This window comes from Ascaphus truei, unplaced genomic scaffold (assembly GCF_040206685.1).
Source record: "Ascaphus truei isolate aAscTru1 unplaced genomic scaffold, aAscTru1.hap1 HAP1_SCAFFOLD_1865, whole genome shotgun sequence".
Classification (NCBI taxonomy): Eukaryota; Metazoa; Chordata; class Amphibia; order Anura; family Ascaphidae; genus Ascaphus; species Ascaphus truei.
Window position 1 is genome coordinate 10,598 of NW_027454768.1, and position 24,971 is coordinate 35,568.

A 24,971-nucleotide genomic window follows, 5' to 3' on the forward strand; every position below is an offset into this window, starting at 1 on the left:
CGTGGCAGTGCTGCATGCGTGGCAGTGCTGTATGCGTGGCAGTGCTGCATGCGTGGCAGTGGTGTATGCGTGGCAGTGCTGTATGCGTGGCAGTGCTGTATGCGTGGCAGTGCTGTATGCGTGGCAGTGCTGTATGCGTGGCAGTGCTGTATGCGTGGCAGTGCTGTATGCGTGGCAGTGGGGGCTGTGTAAAAACAGGCATAATAATAACAGTAGTCTTCCTGGAGTACCACACTAACACACGCACACAGCATATGTGGTTAGAGTACCACACTAACACACGCACACAGCATATGTGGTTAGAGTACCACACTAACACACGCACACAGCATATGTGGTTAGAGTACCACACTAACACACGCGCACAGCATATGTGGTTAGAGTACCACACTAACACACGCGCACAGCATATGTGGTTAGAGTACCACACTAACACACGCGCACAGCATATGTGGTTAGAGTACCACACTAACACACACGCATGTGGGTGGAGTACCACACTAACACACGCGCACAGCATATGTGGTTAGAGTACCACACTAACACACACGCATGTGGGTGGAGTACCACACTAACACACGCGCACAGCATATGTGGTTAGAGTACCACACTAACACACACGCATGTGGGTGGAGTACCACACTAACACACGCACACAGCATATGTGGTTAGAGTACCACACTAACACACGCGCATGTGGGTGGAGTACTACACTAACACACGCGCACAGCATATGTGGTTAGAGTACCACACTAACACACGCGCACAGCATATGTGGTTAGAGTACCACACTAACACACGCGCACAGCATATGTGGTTAGAGTACCACACTAACACACGCGCACAGCATATGTGGTTAGAGTACCACACTAACTCACACGCATGTGGGTGGAGTACCACACTAACACACGCGCACAGCATATGTGGTTAGAGTACCACACTAACACACACGCATGTGGGTGGAGTACCACACTAACACACGCGCACAGCATATGTGGTTAGAGTACCACACTAACACACACGCATGTGGGTGGAGTACCACACTAACACACGCGCACAGCATATGTGGTTAGAGTACCACACTAACACACACGCATGTGGGTGGAGTACCACACTAACACACGCGCATGTGGGTGGAGTACCACACTAACACACGCGCATGTGGGTGGAGTACCACACTAACACACGCGCATGTGGGTGGAGTACCACACTAACACACGCGCATGTGGGTGGAGTACCACACTAACACACGCGCATGTGGGTGGAGTACCACACTAACACACGCGCATGTGGGTGGAGTACCACACTAACACACGCGCATGTGGGTGGAGTACCACACTTACACACGCGCATGTGGGTGGAGTACCACACTAACACACGCGCATGTGGGTGGAGTACCACACTAACACACGCGCACAGCGTATGTGGTTGGAGTACCACACTAACACACGCTTAGACCATTGCGTTTATATTAATGGTTTTCCAGTCCGCCACAGCATTCTCACTGGTCCGCGGAGAATCCCGGCCGGGCTTATACTCCCTGGTCAATGCCTCCTCCCCCTGCCGTGCCGGTGCCCCGGTCAGCGCCGGAAGTTACTTCCGCCGAGCTCTGCAGATTCCGGTGCGGCCGCGACCGAGTTGAGCATGTCTATATCTCCCCAAGGGAAAATTGTGTGTAGTGTGATTGAGTGTGTGTGTATGTATGTGTGTGGGGGGGGGGGAGGATTGAGTCTGAAATGGGGGGTTGAGGGAGGGGAATTGAGTGTGGAGGGGGTTGAGGGAGTGGGATTGAGTGTGAGGAGGTGAGTTGAGGGAGGGGAATGAGTGAGGAGGGGGGTTGAGAGGGAGGGGGTTTGAGGGAGGGGGATTGAATGTGAGGGAGGGGGTTTGAGGGAGGGGGAGTTGAGGGAAGGGAATGAGTGAGGAGGGGAGTTGAGAGGGATGGGGTTTGAGGGAGGGGGATTGAGTGTGAGGGAGGGGGATTGAGCGTGAGGAAAGGGGAATGAATGAGGAGGGGGGTTAAGAGGTAGGGGGATTGAGTGAATGTAAAATGTTCTTTATTTGAGGGTAGTCTTTTTATTGATACATGCGGTAGCCCCAGCCTCGTATTTTGTTTCTTTGTCTGTCCTCTTCATGCTAAAGGTTGGAGACCGCGGCCTACACTACAGTGACAAGACAAGTCTGGGGCTATTAAATAGGGAAATATTAGCCCACCACCCCGCCATGTTTCGGCGCCGAGCATGGCGACAAGTTACTAGCTTTCCTTATCTCTACTTATCTTCCTCAATTGCAGAGCCAGCCTCCCTGGCATCTGGTCACACAGCGACCCCACAGGCTGCGTCCGGGGATGTGGGGTCATGGTTAGGGGCAAGACCTTCCGGAAAGACGTGGGGTCGGCCCCGATATACAGCCATTTAGTGATTGTGATTCTAAACACCACCCATAACGCACCCAGGATGCACTGGGAGGCGTGAGATGGCGGGCTTGGTGCCGGGATACACATGGACAATGCCCCAGCAACAGATGGCACGCGGCACTCCTAAATCCCCTCCAGGAGTTCTGCAACGGGCGAGAGGTCGGGTCTCGGAAGCGGCCTAATCCCAGAGGGACCCGACACTGCTTACAGAATCCCTTATTCCAAGCTCAGTCACCAGCAAACTGCAACTAATATACATAAACATACATCTAAACGGCGAGCAAATAGCCACATGTTTACATGTGAAAGATAAAATAAAATGCAGAGACTGGAATGTGCCGGAGGAGAACTCTGCCCCACTGTACATGCTCTGCAATGTTGTATTAAGTCTTTCAAAATGTTCTTCAGCTAAACAGTGAAAGGGTTGAAGGTGTTTCCTGAACGATGCAAAACTTCAACAACTAAATGCTCTTCTAATTGTCATCTTGCAAGTGGTAAGTGCAGGTGCAATTAGCATTGACCTTTATATACGTTTGGACCTACAGTAAACACTTTGCCTAAGGAAGCGTTTCTGCCTTTACTGTAACACAGGTATGCTTCCAAAGCCGCAGAGACGGGAGACAATCGCAAAAAGGGGAGGCTCTCCGGCTCTGTCTGGTCTCAGTAACAGATGGTCCACAGATCTAAATCTTGGGTCCATGGCAGGTAAAATCCCTCACTCCTGTGCTAGATCAAAAGAATTGCTGATCAGAAAGATTTGTCACAAGTTAAATAGTATTTCTCGCGATAGTAACTGTAGCCATCTGCCGAGAGTCGCTTCTCCGCAGTTTGGAGATTTATAAAAGTTTGGAAAACCTGTATAAAATTTACTACAATGTTTGCGGCCAAAAGTTAGTGCATCTGAGATCGGATGCATTGTAAGGAACCCCGACCCTCTCTAATAGTCTGAGATCGGATACATTGTATCGAACCCCAACCCTCTCTAATAGTGCGTCTGAGATAGGAAGCATTGTAAGGAACCCCAACCCTCTCTAATAGCGCATCTGAGATCAGATGCATTGTAAGGAACCCCAACCCTCTCTAATAGCGCATCTGAGATCAGATACATTGTAAGGAACCCCAAACCTCTCTAATAGCGCATCTGAGATCGGAAGCATTGTAAGGAACCCCAACCCTCTCTAATAGCGCATCTGAGATCGGAAGCATTGTAAGGAACCCCAACCCTCTCTAATAGCGCATCTGAGATCAGATGCATTGTAAGGAACCCCAACCCTCTCTAATAGCGCATCTGAGATCAGATACATTGTAAGGAACCCCAAACCTCTCTAATAGCGCATCTGAGATCGGAAGCATTGTAAGGAACCCCAACCCTCTCTAATAGTGCATCTGAGATCAGATGCATTGTAAGGAACCCCAACCCTCTCTAATAGCGCATCTGAGATCGGAAGCATTGTAAGGAACCCCAACCCTCTCTAATAGCGCATCTGAGATCGGAAGCATTGTAAGGAACCCCAACCCTCTCTAATAGCGCGTCTGAGATCAGATGCATTGTAAGGAACCCCAAACCTCTCTAATAGCGCATCTGAGATCGGAAGCATTGTAAGGAACCCCAACCCTCTCTAATAGTGCGTCTGAGATCAGATGCATTGTAAATTCTTCTGTATTTGGTAGAATTTTCAAATGGCCTGAACATTGCAGGGAACCCTATAAGTATGTCTGCGGAACCCCAGTTTAAAAATACTGCTCAAATGTTCCCCCCACACTCCCCAGGGCCTTCCCTGGAGCCGAACTACATTAATGCCAGCGCTGCGGACCCCGTGGTTTCCAAGATACATACCGGAAAATGTAGCGGGATGCATAAGATTTAATCCCCCAATTTATGTCCCATTGAGGGTTACGGTACCGGCACTGCCTTCTGCGGTAAATATATCAGGAACCGGGGGTTCCCGAAGCTGGAAATAGCGCGTTTCAGCTCAGGAGATCCTCTACTTCAGCGGTGCGCAAACTGTGGGGCGCGACCCCCAGGGGGAGCGCGACACTGCCGATGGGGGGCGCGGGGTTTACAGAGGCCCCGCGCACTTCCCGAAGGCACTTAAATTAAGTGCCGGGGGCGCTGCAGGGCCTCTGTAAACCTAATTTACCGTGGCTCCGGCGGCTTCCTCCCTGCGGCGCCATGGCAACGCGGCGTCAAAATGACACTGCGAGGTCATGTGACGTCACGTTGCTATGGCAACGTGACGTCATTACGCCAGAGCGCGGGTAAGTTGGTGTTGGGGGGGGGCGCGGGAGTGAGGGTACAGCCGTCAGGGGGGCGCAGGGAAAAAAGTTTGCGCCCCCCTGCTCTACTTTCACCCATACTAACAGGGGTTTTTTTTTTTTAAACAGTAGGGGGAACCTTCATGTGTTGAGGAATTCTGGGGGATTCTGGGGGATCCTGGGGAGGACTGCATTGGGAGGACTGCATTGGGAGGAAGACATTATTCTTAATTCCATTAAGATTTTCACAAGCAATAGCACAAGAGAGGCCAACTCCAGTCCTCGAGGGCCTTGAACAGGTCAGGTTTTAAGGATATCCCTGCTTCAGCACAGGTGGCTCACCCAATGAAGACATTCTGACTGGGCCACTAATCGAGCCACCTTTGCTGAAGCAGGGATATCCTTAAAACCTGACCTGTTGGTGGCCCTTGAGGATTGGAGTTGGCCACCCCCGCAATAGCAGAACCCTGAAATTGTCTTTATCAGCTGGGCCCTTATCTTCCCAAAGCTCTTCAGCAAATCTAAGGCCTCGGTCCCGCTGCGCTCGTTGGTGCGGGCGGCCACACGCGAGTTCCCCACCAGCAGGGGAATCCACCCTAGCCGGTCCCGGTCCCCCCTGGTGGCACAGCGCACTACACGCTGTGGCGCGTCAGCTGCTATGAGACACAAGAAAATGGTGATCCCTAGCATTGACGCGTCACATGGTGTGGCTGTGAGCCAATGAGGAGGGGAGGCTTCGGGAGGAGGAGAGGGTTCGGGGAGCGGGGAGGAGTGTGGAGTGAAAGCAGCGTGCCTGTCTGTGTGTGTGTCTGAGTGCGCGAGTGCCTGCCTCTGTCTGTGTGTGTGTCTGAGTGCGTGCGTGCCTGTCTGTGTGTGTGTGTTTGAGTGCGTGAGTGCCTGCCTCTGTCTGTGTGTGTGTATATGAGTGCCTGTGTGTGTGTGTATGAGTGTGTGTGTGTTGCTTACCATCAGCAGCTCCAGCCCGAGTCCGTGGAGGGAGGGAGGGGGGGGAGAGTAGCGGGTCCCTCCGCTCAAGCCACGCCCCCCCTCCCTGTGAAACCTCCCACTCCCGCCCACCTCCCGCTCCCTACAGACCGCATATCGCGGTCTGTGTATGTCAGCGCCCCGCCTGTCTGCAGTGGGGCGCGCTGACTCTGGGAGCGGGGCCTTAGCCTAACGCTGCAATAACAGGAGATGGTCCTGGAAGTAAACGCCCGCCTGCCATTGCTATCCATTTTATCTGGAGACGCAGGAAAGTCATAATGTATGGGAATACAATGGTGCATTATATTAACAACTTTGTAAAGGCTAATTTCCCCATAAACTACACCCCTATACTGTTGGGAAATACTGAAAGATCGGCAGTAATGCTGAAAACGATGATGCTATACTGCAGTAGACGTAATATTAACAGCTTTCCTTGTTAATTGGATTAAACCAAGGACACCAACTATTCTCAGGTTGATTCAATCCCGTTTAATTTGTTTACAATAGAACGGCTCATCCCCTCTATAGATAGAGAGGATGGGGGAAGTCATTCTTTTGATGAACGGGAATGATACATCTGGTCCCCTTTCAGGGAAATTAAAATTGATTAAATTCCCTTTGCTTTACTGTGGAGTAATTGAATGTTTTGGTTTTGTATGGGAGAAACGCAGCACACTGCTTTGAATATCATCACCTGTTTATGTTTAGTTCATTTCTCTTATTAAAATGAGTGTTGGGTTAAGGCGTACATGTTTTTGGACATTGTAACTTTCTATCTAGAGCAGCACAGACCTTCCTATGCATTTAACAACGCGAGCTTTTCTATGGGGTTTTATCTTTCCTTAGGATGCTGTCCAATGAAACTGCCCCAATAAGAAATCCAGCCAAACCCACAACAAAACCGAATGTAAAAGCTGTACATGCAAAACTACTGTGACTGGTATATAAGGGTTAAATCCAGTTAAAAAACAATTATCTAGCAAAGTGAAAGTACTTTTAAAGCAACAAAATGTGAAAAATCCTATACATTCTCCCCCCCCCCCCCCAAATAAATCAGTTCTGCAGTATTAGATAATACTGACGGCATTTTTTTTTAAACTCCTAAAGCCAATTTTATTTTATTTTTGAATGTACTGATCATCCTTTAGTTGCTACACATACCATTTGGAAGTGTTTTTTTTTTTAATTTGGTTAAGGACCCCAAGTGAAATTCTGAGGAACTCCCAACCATCTCTAAGAGCAAATCTGATTAGATTCATTGTACAGAAAATTCTTCTGTATTTGGTACAATTTTCGAATGACCAGAAAATTGCAAGGAACCCTTAAGGGATGCTTGGGGAACCCAATGGTTCCTACGAACCCTGGTTGAGAAACACTGATTTTAAAAAGTCATCTCCACTTCCTCTTTTGAAACAGGCTCTGACACACACACACCTTTTTGAGCTCTGCACTTTGGCAACAAAGTATCACACACAGACCTCTTGCTGTGTTCTAAACAGCAGACTGTCTATTACTCTGAAAGCTGTAACAATAATGTGTTACACGTAGTAATATAAATGATACAGATCAGCTGCAACATTTCACAGGCTGCAGCCCCAAATTGAAGGCGGCCATTTCATTAGGCACACAATTAGAATGTTGATAGATGTATAACAGGGGCACCAAACGATTGCCAGCTGAGGTACAAATGTAGAATTATACAATGCCACATGCTTTACATATACAAATAATAATAAAACAAAGTGACTGCTAAAAACGTGGATATCTGCTGGTAAACAAACAGTTAAAAGCTCCGGGCAGCTCAGAGTCAGGCGTGGTGTTCTGTGTAACCTGACTGCCTGCAGATGAGTCAAAGCAAGCAGGAAACTTAGTGGCACAGTGCAGGAGCTCCTTGAAAATGGCGGACACGCACAAAGATGTTCCACCCAAGCCGGTTTCCAAATGTCAGAGCTGCGGAGAAATCGCGGCCCTCAACCTCAGAGAGGGTGACGGGGGCGAGAAGGAGACCAAGTTTTGTAAAAGTCACTCGGCTGCTCAGCTGGGAGCCCTGCGCCTTCCTGCAGGTGAATCCGCAGGAGATCCTGCCAACGCCGACTCCTCTGCGGGGGGCACGCCAGCGGGAGACGCTGCCGCCGACCCGGACAAGGTCCTCTGTGACTTCTGCTTGGTGGAGAAGGTGAAGGCTGTGAAGACCTGTCTCACCTGCATGGTTAATTACTGCGAGGCTCACCTGAAACCCCACATGGATAACCCCAAACTCCACACCCACCAGCTGGTAGAGCCCATGAACGACATCGACCTGCGGACCTGCAGTGCCCATAAAAAACCCTTGGGGTGGTTCTGTCAAATGGACCTGTTGTGTCTTTGTGAAGAGTGTGTGGCAGAGAAGCATAGTGATCACAACCCCATCTCCTGCGATGAAGCATGGAAGCAGAAAGAGGTAGGTGTGCAAGCGTTTGAGCACCAATGAGTACGTACCTGTCAATTCACTGAAGCAATGGAATGACCTCATATTTTCAGAAATTCGCTGGCCTCACATTTTTGGAGGGTGTAAGAATCTGGGACACGAGGTTCCTGTGGTTACATGCTCACACTGAGAATAGCTGTGTGTAAATTAACCTCTTATATATCAGCAGACTCGGGATATAATGGCATTAAAAAAAAAACATTCTACTATTTATGCTACAATATTGTTCACACTTGTAAGTTAGCGACATGTTAGCAATGTTCATTAACCATTTCGCATATAAAGCGGCATGCAGTGTTTTCTTTAAATCAACCCATGCGAAATCAAATTATTATTAATTATCAACCCATCAAATGGTTATAAATAACTGATACACTGCTCATGTTTGTATTATTAAACATGTTGCATCTGCTCAACGTTGTGCAAATACAGAATTAATAAGATTTTGGGATAGCAAAGGCTCCCTGCTTTTGTACCGTACTACAAACACTAACCGATGAATAAATAATACTCCCTTATTTCGGAGGCTAATAAATCATTATTTTGGCACATTAATAACCCACAGACGTATGCTCATTTTTTGTTTAAAAAAAATAGGTTAATTATCTCCAAATTTGAATTTGTTTTTCATAGGTGTTTATAATTTTTAATGGACAAACATGCAAGTTTTTCAGAGATATTTTTGTCCACACTAGGCCTCCGTATTTTTCTTAGATAATACTTGCAGATCATACCTTGGCTATTGCCAGTGAAATACGCTGCAGTCAGGGGGGGAGGGGAAACACCCTCTGGTGTTCTGTAAATAATGATTTCCCCCCCATGTAATATCCCAAATAAAACAAGTAGATAAAATGCCGTCCACGACATTATCCTCCCTTTTTGGGGGGTGATCTCTGGGAAATAATTTCCCCTGACACAGATTTAGCAAAAATATCTGAATTCCAATCTACGTGAGCGCTCATTTGCATGTCATTACCCAGAATTCCTGGCGGCCGTGGAAGCACTGTATGTTAAGAGATAATGGGGAAGCGCAGGGTTGCAGACCTGCCTGAGACAGGTGACTGTGCTCACACGTGGATTTTTATTTGCTGTAATATATGGGAAGATTTATTATATACTTGACGATCCACACGGCGCCATTAATAACACAGCGCTAACAAACCTCCTATTTAGTATGGTGAGAAATTGGCTAACTCACAGGTAACAATCCTAATTAATTCCCTTCATTTGAATGGAAGTTGACAGATTAACAACTGGGCATTAACTTACTTCTCCCTATGTTGAATAATGGCCAAAAAGCCCCATTAATTCCCTTTTTTCTCTCTTCTAGGCTGAAGTTCACGAGATAGTGACCGAGTACGACGCGAAGCTGAAGTCTGCGGAAAATACCATTGTTAAACTGGACGCAAACACGACATCCATACAGGTTGTAGAGCGCCCAGTTACGGAATGTCATTCTGTAACCCCTTCTCTGCAACGTTGGAGTTATAAACACATCGCTACATGATGCATTAGCAACATACGCCAACGTTAGGAGGACTTCAGATGTTTCCGATACGTTATACAGTACAGGGCTCTTTTTACTAAGTGGTGCTAAGCTGTGTATCCACCTTGTGGGTTATTTATCAGTCTGCCGGCTGCAAAACCGGGTAAAAAAATAAAACTCCACAATAGTTACCCATTGAACCCAAAGGGATATTCGTGCTTGATAAATCAGTGCTACCCCGATTTTGCAGCTGGGAGACCTTCCTATATAACCCCCCTTATGACCCATTTAAGTAAATGGGCTGTACATTACTTTATGGCTTAGCACTGCTTAGGGAATATGGCCCACAGTACATTTACATTATATTACAGCAGACAATGGTTTACAGCAAAACCAACATGGATCACTGTTACAAAGTGTTGGCTCTGTGCCTGCGGCGGGCGGATGTGAGTTACATACAATGGAATGGTTAAGCCTATCGGTAACCTGTAACCTTGTCATCCTGCAGTAAGGGACCAGTATTGTGCATGGAACCGGTCATTAGACTTTAATAGAAACGACAATGAACTTTTTCAAATTTGATCCTGTTGTAATTCTAATTGTAGACCTGTATGGTCCATGATTTTGAAAGGCCTGTATTATTATAATAATATAATTTATACTGCGCCACCCTTGCAGTTTACAGAATGTGTATATATAATTAAAACAGTAAATGGGGAAAAAACAGGTGGGTTTAAAAAATATATCAGTTGGGTAGCAATGATATACACCGTTAATGGCGTCCGCTGCTTTTAAAAATCTTCCAGGACTCTCTTGTAACAATATATATAGGTGGTATATAGGTGGTACTGACCCTACTTGAAAGGACCTTGAAAATAGATATATTCTAAATTATTTCCTTTTTTTTTTTTGTCTCTAAGAAAAATGTGGCTGAAGCCAAAAAAGCAACCGACCTTCAGTTTGGGGAACTTCAAGACGCGGTCAAAAAGACCCATTCCAAAGTCCTGGAGTTCTTAGAATTGAGAGAGCGGGCGGCGCTGAACCAATCCAATGGAATTAAGACCCATTTGGAGCAGAAATGCCAGGAGCTGAAGAAAACGAAAGCGCGAGCGCAGAGAATAGCAAACCACAAGAACGAATTCTATTTCCTCCAGGTATGACCCGCACAGCGGTCCGAATATGGGACAGGGGTGAAAATGACCGCTCCTTCTACCGATGTCCATGTGTACCACTGGCCTCAGCGATAACAGGACACGTTGCAACGCATGGCAACATTAACACACATTTGCCATGGGAATTTCTTCCACCACATCCCAGCATGTCATGGAAGGATGGCTCAGTGAGCAGGTCACATCTGGACTGCTCACTGTCTGAATAAATGGGTATCAAGTATCAATTCACACAGCTTAGAAATATTGTAGATGACATGAACTGAAACCGATTTGGCTCACCAGGTCTGATTGATTATGTGCTCTCTAGTCTGATTATCTTCTAATGTCTTAAAGAGCCCCGTGTATGTATGTATGTATGTATGTATGTATCCTACCCAGTCTTAAAATTGGAGCGCCAGTACAACCAGCCTCACACTGATGAGACCCAAAAGGTCGAAACAGTTCACATGCGAGGAAGATTACTGGCTATGCATCAAAACCCAGGCTGTGTAATGCAGCGAGCATTAGCTTATATGGGTTCCATGTAAAAATGGATTTGAGGCAAAAGGTGACACTCTGTGCTCATTTGCATGTTATTTCCCAGAATCCCTTGCTGCAGTGGAAGCACTGTATGCTGGGTGATGATGGTGAAGGGCAGGGTTGCAGACCTGTCTAAGACATGTGAATGTGCTCACATGTGATATATTTTTTATTGGCTGTATCTATCTCTATCCTGACCACTAGTCCAGATATAGTTACCCCTTGATCAGGTATCACAAAGATGACACATGTTTGATAATATAGTTTAGTGACTATAAGACAGATATGTTTCCTTTGGAAATAAAGCCACCACTCGGTTTTATTTTAACCCATTCACTGCAGAGTAGGCCACGGCACATGGCTTGGTGCTATAAGATATTGCATTTCTATTTCCTTAGGAGTACTGTGAGTTCAAGAAGGCTGCAGCAGATGATACTCTGCCCAGTGTTTACATCGGGCTGAAAGATAAACTGTCTGGGATCCAAAAGGTTGTTACAGATTCAACTGAGAACTTAATCCAACTGCTACAAACCGCGTACCTGGACAAACTTCAGGAGTTTGCGAAGGAAGGTGAGTCTGACGGGCAATAGACAATGCTACAATTATTCCCAAAGCCAAACAAAATGGTGAAAAAGCCACAAAAAAAACAATACATATTTTAAATATATATTTACTAGAATCGGAATATGTATTGTGTACAATAATATACAGATTATTGAATATTTCATATATAACTAAAGTTTGTTTTGTTTTTGAAGTATGCTAAGGTGTTATAATTGAGTGTCATTTCACTTCAAAATTCATTTCGAGCTCCTGGATAGCGTCAAGGATAAGAAGGCAGCAGCACCCCAGAAATAAAGAAAACATTATTTATTGAGAACCCCATTTAATATTGGTTTAATTGTCACTTTGTTTTATAACCCCAGGGCTGTTCGGGAGTAAATCCATTGCTCAAAAATGATTTGCAACAGTTAAGAAGGAATATACCTGATTTTAGCAAGGCCGCGGATTACTTGGCAGAGAGTGTTGATTCAAGCAGTAGCCAATCCTAAATTCTAATAATATAATCTTTACTATAAAATCTACTCGCTTTGTTGCCACCGGGTATCAATACCAAACAGACAAACGCATTCCCAGGGGTTTCCCTGTGGGTTCCCGCACGCTGCTTCACAGTTTCACAGTAATGTCTATTACCTTTGATTCCCAACAGGGGGTGCGCGTGGTGTCTCCAAGGGGGTTGCCCCCCAAAATCTATGATGGCGGGTCCCAGGCAGTATAGCGGGTTCCTGAGTCCATGTGGGGTCTGCACATTTAGTAATGCCCCAAACTACCCCTTTGCATGGGGGGGTATCGCTGTCACAGCAGAAGCTTCCAAAGTCGCTCCCCACAATGCTTTGCATCCACAGGAGCAAAAACGTGACTTTGGAAGCTCCCGCAGTGAGTGACGGCTACACACCCCCCCCATGCTGCCTGCACACACTGAGGGGCAGTTTGGGGGGATTATTAAGCGTGTGTTCCCCCCACGAGCTGAGGACACTATACTGCCTGGGATCGGTCACACAGTGTTAGCGATAGTCTGAGTCGGCAATAAGATGTATTCATTAAGCGTTCTCTGCACATATACTTTGTAGCAGGGGGGAGCGCCGTGTAATAAGGGTTTGGGAACCGCCGCTCTATAGAATTTGCATTAATGGCAATCCCGAAGCAGCGAGCTGTGCGTGTCGCATGCTGCAGTGCAGCAGAGCCGCATGCTGCAGTGCAGCAGAGCCGCCTTTTAAACCAGCACAAATCTAAGCTCAGCTTTATGATAAAAAGCTTGGAAATGTTACAATATAACTATATAAAAAGGTGGAGGAGAAAACGATGATGAAATAGTCCTTCTAACAGCGCTCTCTTAGCAAAGTTCAATCTCCCCGCTGAATCGCTGATAACATTATGGAATTATAGTGGGTTAATCTTTAAGCCGATGTTTGAATGAGTGTAAAACCCAGCTAACCGAGGCTCTGCAAGAGAATGACATTATAAAACCCACACGGAAGAAACCATCAATGTTTGAAAGATAACAACGTTGTAAAAAAGTAACTGACCTGGGACATAATTAAAACAAATAAACCGGCGCCTAAAAAAATTAATAAAAAATCTGACCAAATGTAGTCCAATTCAAAAGGTTGGGATGAGTTCCATGGAAGTGTCCTCAATGTAATCTCAGACAAACAAACATGTATGACAACAACATAAAAGAGAAAAAAAGAGAGAAAAAAAGATCATAGTGCAACTAAATACAAACAACAAATAATAAGTGATTTGTTGTTTGTATTTAGTTGCACTATGATCTTTTTTCTCTTTTTCTCTTTTATGTTGTTGTCATACATGTTTGTTTGTCTGAGATTACATTGAGGACACTTCCATGGAACTCATCCCAACCTTTTGAATTGGACTACGTTTGGTCAGATTTTTTATTAATTTTTTTAGGCGCCGGTTTATTTGTTTTAATTGTGTTCTTTGGTTTGTGTCACCTATTTTTCCTGGCAGCCTTCACTTCTACATTTCAGGGGTGCATTTATATATATTAGTTCTCTAATTGTCACTAATTTTTTTAATTTTATTGCATTGGCGCTGTTCCCACTGCCCTTCCCTTTGACCTGGGACATGGTTTTAAACACCATATATTGCAGAACTTTCTCTTTGGTCCCATAAAAGATACAACTCCCTGCAAAAAATAAAAACTAGTCTTAACTATGTAACAAGACAGGATCAATATGATTGCTAGACCTCTGTACTTAAAATTAAAATATTAATACAGAATGACATTGCAATGCTATAAATGTATTATTTAATTCCATTAATTATTTCCGGGTTCATTTGGAGAATGATGGAATTAGAACGTTCTTGGGAGGAAATAATATGGTGTCTTACTTTTACAGAAAATTTGGGGATTGGAACAATGGTAGCTGTTGTTGTCCCACCGAAACACCGAATGTCTGCTCCGGAGCCCTCAACCCGAGAAGACTTCCTGAAGTGTAAGAATACCCTAAACTTGCACTGTCTGTACACCAACATCCTACGCCACCTCTCCACTACAGCCCGATGTCCGCCATGCACCACTTTCTTGCTTGTGATACATTAGCGTGGATATTACACAACTGACGGGTTCCAGGGAAGAGATGGGTGGGGTCACAGTATATTTAATTAGGGTTTATTTGGCCCCTATTCAATAAGCTGCTTCATCATGTTGGAGAAGAAATGATTCAAATGAATGGGGTTTAATGCTTCTCCAGCGCTAGGAAGCGGTTTCACAACCTATTGGAACCATGTATTGAACTCCGACATTGTCTATTGTCATCAGGATGGCTTTGTGCTGCGTAGCGCAGTGACGCTGACTCACATTGTACAATACATGACCTCATTCCCATCCCTTATTACGTGTTTGATGGGAATATAATCTAGATGTGTAGTACTTTACCACTGCAGACAATTGCAATAAAACGCTGATTGTGCAACTGCAGTTACAGCATACACCTCCCTGGGAAGGTCGCCAAGAGATTTCTACATTATTCTAACAATGATTCAGCGGTTTCCATTGTGATCGCCCGCTCTGAAAAGTTACACACTGCGGTGTACGTCGGTGCCGAGCACATCGCATGAAACTTTGGCAATGAAACGGTTAAGATGGCAAACTGGTTGGTAGAAGCATGATGGCCTGACGTGGGTCAGTGCGCGGGGCTCGCAAAAGCGCCGCATCATTCGTAAGTAAAAATAGGAGCGCCAATGCGGGTTTTCATTCAATGGTAGTTATCACCGACTCGTGGCGCGGCCCCCCGAACCGGCGCTCGGGGAATCCCGGGGGCTGTAACTGAACATGCAGCTTGTTTGGAAGAAGTTCCTAGCGTCTTTCCCGGGGTTACCCCACGGTGGGAAAGTGACCACGCGGCGCTGTAACTCTACGGGGACGTGGCACACGCACGAAGCCCAAAGGGGCGGAATTCTGGGGCAAACGAACAATGAATGAAAAGGATTTTTTTCTTGAATAAATCTTGTGCTGGTTTTTTGTTTTTTTGCCCCAGAATTCTCCCACTTTTACCGTGGTACACAGACCCCTGTAATACCACGGATATAGTGGGCGCGCGTGCGCTGCATAGTCTCGCTCGCTTGTCTCCCTGAACGATCTGTGGACTGCGTGCCGTAGGCGTGACCGTGCCCTCATTGGCTGAACCACTCGCGTGACCCGGCCAACGCACAACAAAATCAAATGTTGTTTTTTTTTGTCGGCTCCAAATTCTGCTGCGCGGTTGCTCTTCATCGCGCGCGCTCACTACGGCCGGCCCTATAGAGCAGCTGCACTTTGTTCGCACCACTCGCGCGCCGTTGCTCGGACTATGGACGCAGCCTAAGTTGTATTAAAGCCTCAAGGCTTTTACTGCTCAGAAAACAACATCCTACATGAATCCCAACACACGTCTTTGGCAGGCTGACCGTCGTGGTTTGGCGTGGCGCATGCCTATATGACCACTATGGTTGCTAAGGGGTTCATGAAATCTTTCATTATTGATTATGCCCGTGTAACCCCTCTACTTTTAGCTCTCAGACCTATGACTATCTCTGAGGCAGGGGCCTGAGTCCCTATTGATAACGTACTGGGCCACGCGTGGCCTACGATCAGACGGCAGGAAGAATACAGACACGGTATACAGGTGATACCACAAGTTTACATAGCCACTACTAACTCGGGGAACCTGTGATCCGCCACCGAGGGTCACTACAGTCAGTATGCAATATAGCAGCCCCCAGTAACGCTGCGCGGGTGTGAGTCGGTGTCAGTGGCGCGTTAGCCCCCAGTAACGCTGCACGGGTGTGAGTCAGTGTCAGTGGTGCATTAGCCCCCAGTAACGCTGCGCGGGTGTGAGTCAGTGTCAGTGGTGCATTAGCCCCCAGTAACGCTGCGCGGGTGTGAGTCAGTGTCAGTGGTGCGTTAGCCACCCAATCCTGGGTATGTGGGCTTTGTGATGGGCCGGCACGCCCTGGGAGCTCTTTGTGTACTGACTGTTGCAGGCCTGTGCTTCGGTACCACTGTGCGTTAAAGCCATTGAGGGTCCCCTCCGATAGCGCTCGAACTCGCGGTCACGCCCTGACTGTGACTCTCTGCTCCTGCTGCCGCATGCATACACCGCATGCATACACCGCATGCATACACCACATGCATACACTGCAAGCCCTGACTGTGACTCTCTGCTCCTGCTGCCGCATGCATACACTGCAATCCCTGACAGTAACTCCCTGCTCCTGCTGCCGCATGCATACACTGCAATCCCTGACAGTAACTCTCTGCTCCTGCTGCCGCATGCATACACTGCAATCCCTGACTGTGACTCTCTGCTCCTGCTGCCGCATGCATACACTGCAATCCTTGACTGTGACTCTCTGCTCCTGCTGCCGCATGCATACACTGCAATCCCTGACTGTAACTCTCTGCTCCTGCTGCCGCATGCATACACTGCAATCCCTGACTGTGACTCTCTGCTCCTGCTGCCGCATGCATACACTGCAATCCCTGACAGTAACTCCCTGCTCCTGCTGCCGCATGCATACACTGCAATCCCTGACAGTAACTCTCTGCTCCTGCTGCCGCATGCATACACTGCAATCCTTGACTGTGACTCTCTGCTCCTGCTGCCGCATGCATACACTGCAAGCCCTGACAGTAACTCCCTGCTCCTGCTGCCGCATGCATACACTGCAATCCCTGACTGTGACTCTCTGCTCCTGCTGCCGCATGCATACACTGCAATCCCTGACTGTGACTCTCTGCTCCTGCTGCCGCATGCACACACTGCAATCCCTGACTGTAACTCTCTGCTCCTGCTGCCGCATGCATATACTGCAATCCCTGACTGTAACTCTCTGCTCCTGCTGCCGCATGCATACACTGCAATCCCTGACTGTGACTCTCTGCTCCTGCTGCCGCATGCACACACTGCAATCCCTGACAGTAACTCTCTGCTCCTGCTGCCGCATGCATACACTGCAATCCCTGACAGTAACTCCCTGCTCCTGCTGCCGCATGCATACACTGCAATCCCTGACTGTAACTCTCTGCTCCTGCTGCCGCATGCATACACTGCAATCCCTGACAGTAACTCTCTGCTCCTGCTGCCGCATGCATACACTGCAATCCCTGACTGTGACTCTCTGCTCCTGCTGCCGCATGCATACACTGCAATCCCTGACTGTGACTCTCTGCTCCTGCTGCCGCATGCATACACTGCAATCCCTGACAGTAACTCCCTGCTCCTGCTGCCGCATGCATACACTGCAATCCCTGACTGTGACTCTCTGCTCCTGCTGCCGCATGCATACACTGCAATCCCTGACTGTGACTCTCTGCTCCTGCTGCCGCATGCATACACTGCAATCCCTGACAGTAACTCCCTGCTCCTGCTGCCGCATGCATACACTGCAATCCCTGACTGTAACTCTCTGCTCCTGCTGCCGCATGCATACACTGCAATCCCTGACTGTAACTCTCTGCTCCTGCTGCCGCATGCACACACTGCAATCCCTGACTGTGACTCTCTGCTCCTGCTGCCGCATGCACACACTGCAATCCCTGACTGTGACTCTCTGCTCCTGCTGCCGCATGCATACACCGCAATCCCTGACTGTGACTCTCTGCTCCTGCTGCCGCATGCATACACCGCAATCCCTGACTGTGACTCTCTGCTCCTGCTGCCGCATGCACACACTGCAATCCCTGACTGTGACTCTCTGCTCCTGCTGCCGCATGCGTACACTGCAATCCCTGACCGAACCTGAGAGCCCTTAGGTCCCTCATGGGCACCCCACTTTTTTACCTTTTTAAAGCAGGCCTGCACAACTCCAGTCCTCGAGGGTCGCAAACAGGCCAGGTTTTGAGGATATCCCCACTTCAGCACAGATGGCTCAATTTCACTGGTGCCACTAATTGAGCCAGCTGTGCTGAAGTAGGGATATCCTGAAAACCTGGCCTGTTTGCGGCCCTCGAGGACGGGAGTTGTGCAGGCCTGTTTAAAGGCTCCTCTTGCTCTTAGTCCCGCCTTTTCCACATCTCTTATCATTGGCTGCTGTCATGTCCATCACAGCCACATGTCCAGAGCACAGTGGCAAGGAACTTGGTAGGGCAGCAGTGCGCAAACTCGGGGGCGCGCACCCCAGGGGGTCCGCAAGATGTGCTGCGGGGGGGCGCGAGGTTTACAGAGGCTCTGCACGTTTCCCGAAGGCACTTAAATTGAGTGCCGTGGGAAGCGGCGAAGGCCTCTGTAAACTGCACTTACCTTGCTTCTGTAGACGCATCGCCATGACAACGCGGCGTCAAATGACGCCGTGAGGTCATGTGATGTCACGTTGCCATGGCAACATGATATCATGACGCCGACTCCTGAGGCAAGGTAAGAGGCGGGGAACCGCCGACAGGGGGGCGCAGGGAAAAAAAGATTGTGCTCCCCTGTGCTAGGGGGCAGTGTGAGTGTGTGAGCTCATCACACAAGGGGTTAAACCAGGGACATATATATCCATAAATAGCTGGCATCTTCAGTAGGGAGGATACAAAATAGCCAAGATGATTTAAAATGTCAGCCTACAGTATCTGCACGTTTCCCCCCCCAATTTTTGCTATTTTCTTAGCTGCTTTTTTCATCTGAAAATGTTCCAGTTTTTATTGAACTAGGTGAAAAGTTTAACATTTTTTTCAAGAGAAGAGGCCTGATATTTTTGCCAAAGCTAAAGCAGAAATAGGAACGTTTTATTTAATAGGACCCCAAGTGTTGTTTTTTTTTTTTTGTTTCTTTCCAAAAATACTTTTCCTTAGTAATTGTTATATGCCTGGCATCAGATACATTACTTTATCTATTGTTTAAAATATCAGTCAGTGGAGTCAAAATATTAGGATTAGTTACTAGGAGGATAGAAACGTCATGTCCAGGGTTGCACCGGCATATTTTTCAGTCTCGGGGAATACGGACACTGGATCCACCCAGTTATATACTGTATGTAGGTCACACATATTCAGCATGTCATTACCAGGCGTACGTTGTGTAATGCACAGAAACTCATTACAGCAGCGAGAAAAAGAGCGGAGCACTGCGAAATAGTGATGGTGGGTAGGTGCAGTAGATGGCAGTGCCTGGCCTTGATGGTGGGTAGGTGCAGTAGATGGCAGTGCCTGGCCTTGATGGTGGGTAGGTGCAGTAGATGGCAGTGCCTGGGCTTGATGGTGGGTGGTGCAGTAGATGGCAGTGCCTGGGCTTGATGGTGGGTAGGTGCAGTAGATGGCAGTTACTGGCCTTGATGGTGGGTAGGTGCAGTAGATGGCAGTGCCTGGGCTTGATGGTGGGTAGGTGCAGTAGATGGCAGTGCCTGGCCTTGATGGTGGGTAGGTGCAGTAGATGGCAGTGCCTGGGCTTGATGGTGGGTAGGTGCAGTAGATGGCAGTTACTGGCCTTGATGGTGGGTAGGTGCAGTAGATAGCAGTGCCTGGGCTTGATGGTGGGTAGGTGCAGTAGATGGCAGTGCCTGGCCTTGATGGTGGGTAGGTGCAGTAGATGGCAGTGCCTGGCCCTGATGGTGGGTAGGTGCAGTAGATGGCAGTGCCTGGGCTTGATGGTGGGTAGGTGCAGTAGATGGCAGTTACTGACCTTGATGGTGGGTAGGTGCAGTAGATGGCAGTGCCTGGGCTTGATGGTGGGTAAGTGCAGTAGATGGTAGTGCCTGGCCTTGATGGTGGGTAGGTGCAGTAGATAGCAGTGCCTGGGCTTGATGGTGGGTAGGTGCAGTAGATGGCAGTTACTGGCCTTGATGGTGGGTAGGTGCAGTAGATGGCAGTGCCTGGGCTTGATGGTGCGTAGGTGCAGTAGATGGCAGTGCCTGGCCTTGATGGTGGGTAGGTGCAGTAGATGGCAGTGCCTGGGCTTGATGGTGGGTAGGTGCAGTAGATGGCAGTTACTGGCCTTGATGGTGGGTAGGTGCAGTAGATGGCAGTGCCTGGGCTTGATGGTGGGTAGGTGCAGTAGATGGTATTGCCTGGCCTTGATGATGGGTAAGTGCAGTAGATGGCAGTACTTTGCCACAATGGTTGGTAGGAGTGACTGGGTGTGGGACAGTAGCCACTTCATGTAAGAGGTGCATTTTAAGGTTAGTGTTAAAGGTGGGAAGAGAAGGTGCTGGGTGTATACTGAGTGTGAGGGGTCCCACAGGTAAGGGGCAGTGAGGGAGAGAAGGTGCTGGGTGTATACGGAGTGTGAGGGAGTCCCACAGGTAGGGGGCAGTGAGGGAGAGAAGGTGCTTGGTGTATACTGCGTGTGAGGGAGTCCCACAGGTAAGGGGCAGGGAGGGAGAGAAGGTGCTTGGTGTATACTGCGTGTGAGGGAGTCCCACAGGTAAGGGGCAGGGAGGGAGAGAAGGTGCTGGGTGTATACTGCGTGTGAGGGAGTCCCACAGGTAAGGGGTAGGGAGGGAGAGAAGGTGCTGGGTGTATACTAAGTGTGAGGGAGTCCCACAGGTAGGGGGCAGGGAGGGAGAGAAGGTGCTGGGTGTATACTAAGTGTGAGGGAGTCCCACAGGTAGGGGGCAGTGAGGGAGAGAAGGTGCTTGGTGTATACTGCGTGTGAGGGAGTCCCACAGGTAAGGGGCAGGGAGGGAGAGAAGGTGCTGGGTGTATACTGCGTGTGAGGGAGTCCCACAGGTAAGGGGTAGGGAGGGAGAGAAGGTGCTGGGTGTATACTAAGTGTGAGGGGGCCCCACAGGTAAGGGGCAGTGAGGGAGAGAAGGTGCTGGGTGTATACGGAGTGTGAGGGAGTCCCACAGGTAAGGGGCAGTGAGGGAGAGAAGGTGCTGGGTGTATACGGAGTGTGAGGGAGTCCCACAGGTAGGGGGCAGTGAGGGAGAGAAGGTGCTGGGTGTATACTGCGTGTGAGGGAGTCCCACAGGTAAGGGGCAGGGAGGGAGAGAAGGTGCTGGGTGTATACTGCGTGTGAGGGAGTCCCACAGGTAAGGGGTAGGGAGGGAGAGAAGGTGCTGGGTGTATACTAAGTGTGAGGGAGTCCCACAGGTAAGGGGCAGTGAGGGGAAAGGGTTTAAGGAGAGAGCAGTAGAGGTGAAAGGGATGGAGAGGAGACAGTTATGGGCAGAGCGCAGGAGACGCGCCGGGGCACAGCGAGAGATCAGAGCGGATATGTAGGAAGGAGCAAATTATGTGGAACAGATGTACAGATGTCGTACAGAACATCTCATTATCGTCCCTGCCTTAAAGCCGGGACTACCGTACCGCTGTCTCGATACAAGATCCAACGCTTTTCTACATTCTTAGAATGTCATATTTTTGTATTTCAGATAAATCGAACGTAACCCTGGATCCAGTGACGGCCCATCGGTTTCTGAGGCTTTTGCAGGAAAATCGCAAAGTGACCAACACTGCCCCCTGGCAACACCCTTACCCAGACCACCCAGAAAGGTTTGACCAGTGGCGACAGGTGCTGAGCGTCGAGAGTTTTTACATGGGTCGACATTACTTTGAGGTCCAATTCAAGGGCGAAAGCATCCACGTTGGCGTGACCTCTAAATGTATTGATAGAAAGGGATCGGAGACCAACGGCACTATCACGGGGAACGACTTCTCATGGAGCTTAAAATGGAACGGGAAGGAATTTTCTGCCTGGCATAGTGATGTCGAAACGCCACTGAAAACGGAAAAGTTTTTGAGGCTCGGTATCTACGTGAACTACCCACGGGGCACGGTGTCGTTTTACGGAGTCGCCGACCCTATGACACTTCTGCACAGGTTTGAGTGCAAGTTTGCTGAGCCTCTTTATGCAGCCTTTTGGCTTCCCAAGAAAGAAAATTCCGTGACCATTAATGGGCCAGATGACATCTCTCTGTCCCCAGAATCACCTTTGTCACCCGTGTCACCTTTGGAATCCAAGATCTCAACGGTCAGTACAGAAGAAATTTCGACTTCGAGCAAGAAGACAGAGATATTGGTCAACACCTCTATCCGAATCATAAAAGTGGAGGCCAGCGGTGTTCAGGAGTCCAATGGTATCGCGCTGTCAAAGGAACCTTCCCGTGGTGTGTCTGATGTGACTGTCCAAACTACAGCTGTATCTCCGCCTTGCGTCTCCACAATGACTTCGGTTTAGTCCTGCAGTATATACCTAGCCTTGACCTATAACGCCTTCTCCCCTAACATTCAGCTTTAAGGCACACTTTGTATATGGTCTTTTTATTTTAACAGTAATTCTGTTTAAGTTATGACAAACTAATAAATGTCGCTGTAATTGTTCTCTGGCACTGCATGCGTTGTGTATCGGGAGATAATCTGTCACTTAGATTGCTGATGTGGTCGTCCCTTTGCTGTTAACTTATCTTTTGATCATTTTTTTTATTTTTACTTTTATTGCGTTATTGGGCACCAAAAAAAAGTTCTCCATCAATGTTTCAATTAAAAATGGGAGATTTCATTGATAAATGTATCATTTTTACGTAAGTTAAAAACAGGCGGACAATACTGAACAGGGATAACACTGATATTAACAAAGAGAGACAGGAGCTATTGCACTCGTACACAAGCCACGTAATGTAAAAGACATACAAGAGTGAGTGACAAAGTGCCACTGAGTTCTGATTATTCATGCAGTTGGCCTGTAGCCAAATACTTCCACTTTCATTATCTGGCTGATTGTTAGGTGTTAATGAGGCTACTTATACACTGATATGTTTCAACTAACAAAATCAAGTTATTTAAATAATAATTAAGAAAATATATATTGCCAAAAACCAAACATCAGAGGCATTGGTGGATTTGTTAGAAAATAAAGTGTTTGATAGAAATGTAATTTTTTTTCAATACAGTATTAAAATAAAAACTGCCTTTTCAGAGTGTGATTTGGTACTGTTGATTTTTCAGATGAGGATTATTAGTAAATATATTAATGTTTCTCTGTGATCCTTTAAAATATAAAAAATAACCTACATAACATGCAATTTTGTCCAGTACACACTTAGCAAACAAAATAATCCATTGACTTCTTGTAATTGAATGGAAATCCAAACATACACCAATGAAAGTTCCGCCTTTTCCGTTATCAAATAGATTGTATGAAAGATATTTTTAGTTTGTATTTATCTTTGCACTTCAGTGTTACCCAGTACATTTTTATTCACTTTATGGGAAAGCTGCATTATACTACAGAAATGTTTAATACACAATGTAGCTGTGTCTGACATCTGTTTCTTAATGAAACTGTGAATGTAGATTAAATCCCCGCAAAGCACCGGACTTCTTACATAAAATGCTGTCTTTGTCACTGGACACGCCACGTGCTCCTCTTTCTAATGCAGTTACGCAGGTTTTGCTTCCGCTACATATGTTTGGAAGTTGCATGGTATGTCCAGGGGCAGGAGCGGCCAACTCAAGTCCACGGGCCACAAACAGGACAGGTTCTAAGGATATTCCGGCTTCAGCACCTGTGCTTGAGCCGGGATATGCTTATTTAACAATAAGACCTTTATTGCATACAGCGCTTTTCTCCCAATACGACTCAAAAGGGCGTCACAATTACAGAATAGCGCGCGGTACGCAGCACGTAGGAATGACACAGTTCCTGCCCCACAGAGCTTACACTCTCCTGAGGCACAGGGAGATTAAGTGACTTGCCCAAGGTCACAAGGAGCCGGGAGTTGCACCATTTCCCCCTCATTCACACTCTGTGTTTTTACTGAGGCACTCCTTCTCCCTTACATCCTGACCTGCTGGGGGCTCTTGAGGACTGGAGGAAGAAACGCCATTGAAGATGGTGCTGACAAAGCTTCGGAAAGAATATTAGCATGTGAGATGCAAAGCCGTTATTTTAACCACCTATAAAGTGCCCCTGCATGGACTGTAATCACGGACAGTAGCGATTTCTTTGTGGCATTGTGGTCACTCACAGGAGAAACCTCACCCAACATTTCTGCCACATTACATGCTTGTCCGACTGAAACTTATTTCCATGTTGGTTGTGCTTGGGGAAGATGCACGGAAATCCCGTGTGATTGGACACGTTTGCATATTCTCATAGTTCACAAACTGTGCACGTCTGTGGTCCCTGAACAGCGATGCCCATTATTGTCTGCGCTTAATGTGAACCGTTCTGTCTGCTTCGTCTCTGACACAGAAGTAGAATTTATACCTAATCTCTCTGGAAAATCTGTGACATTTCGACTGAGAAATGCCAAATGTTCCGCTGAGTATTGCTTGATTTTTCGCCTGCAGTTGAAAGGAAATTGCAATTCATTCATTCTTGATTAGCCGGGTAATTGTTATGTGCAAATGAGGCTGTTCGCACACTGATATAGATGCTTAAGCTAATGAAATTAGGCGATTTAGCTGGTAATTGAGTAAAGAACATATTTGGCCAAATGGCTGAGATTAGAAGCATTTGGTGCTTTGTTAAAATATAAAGTATCTGAGGCGAATTTGACATTACCCGTGCTAATACCACTTTAGTTGATAAACTGTATACTAATATACTGTGAAGTGTATGCAAGACTTTGTCATTAATAATAAGGTGTTGGCTTGGGTAGTACCAGTAGGTACTTGAGTAGAATTCAATGAACAAAAAAACATGCAATGGAATATGCCATTAAGGCAGAAGAAGAAGC

At 47.4% G+C, this 24,971-nt stretch overlaps 1 protein-coding gene across 2 annotated transcripts; it reads left to right on the forward strand.

Moving 5' to 3' along the window:
* The first annotated feature begins 7,490 nt into the window (after nt 1-7,490).
* On the forward strand, nt 7,491-23,210 carry LOC142477016 (tripartite motif-containing protein 16-like protein). 2 transcript variants are annotated; one of them, XM_075582077.1, is made up of 7 exons: nt 7,491-8,099; nt 9,457-9,552; nt 10,533-10,766; nt 11,702-11,873; nt 14,228-14,323; nt 21,663-22,342; nt 22,385-23,210. In XM_075582077.1, exons 1-7 carry the CDS (start codon nt 7,557-7,559, stop codon nt 22,466-22,468), a joined length of 1,905 nt encoding a protein of 634 aa, XP_075438192.1. In that variant the 5' UTR covers nt 7,491-7,556; the 3' UTR covers nt 22,469-23,210. The 2 variants fall into 2 exon arrangements, with proteins under 2 accessions (XP_075438192.1, XP_075438191.1); XM_075582076.1 differs by having other exon boundaries at nt 21,663-23,210.
* The last annotated feature ends 1,761 nt before the right edge of the window (nt 23,211-24,971 follow it).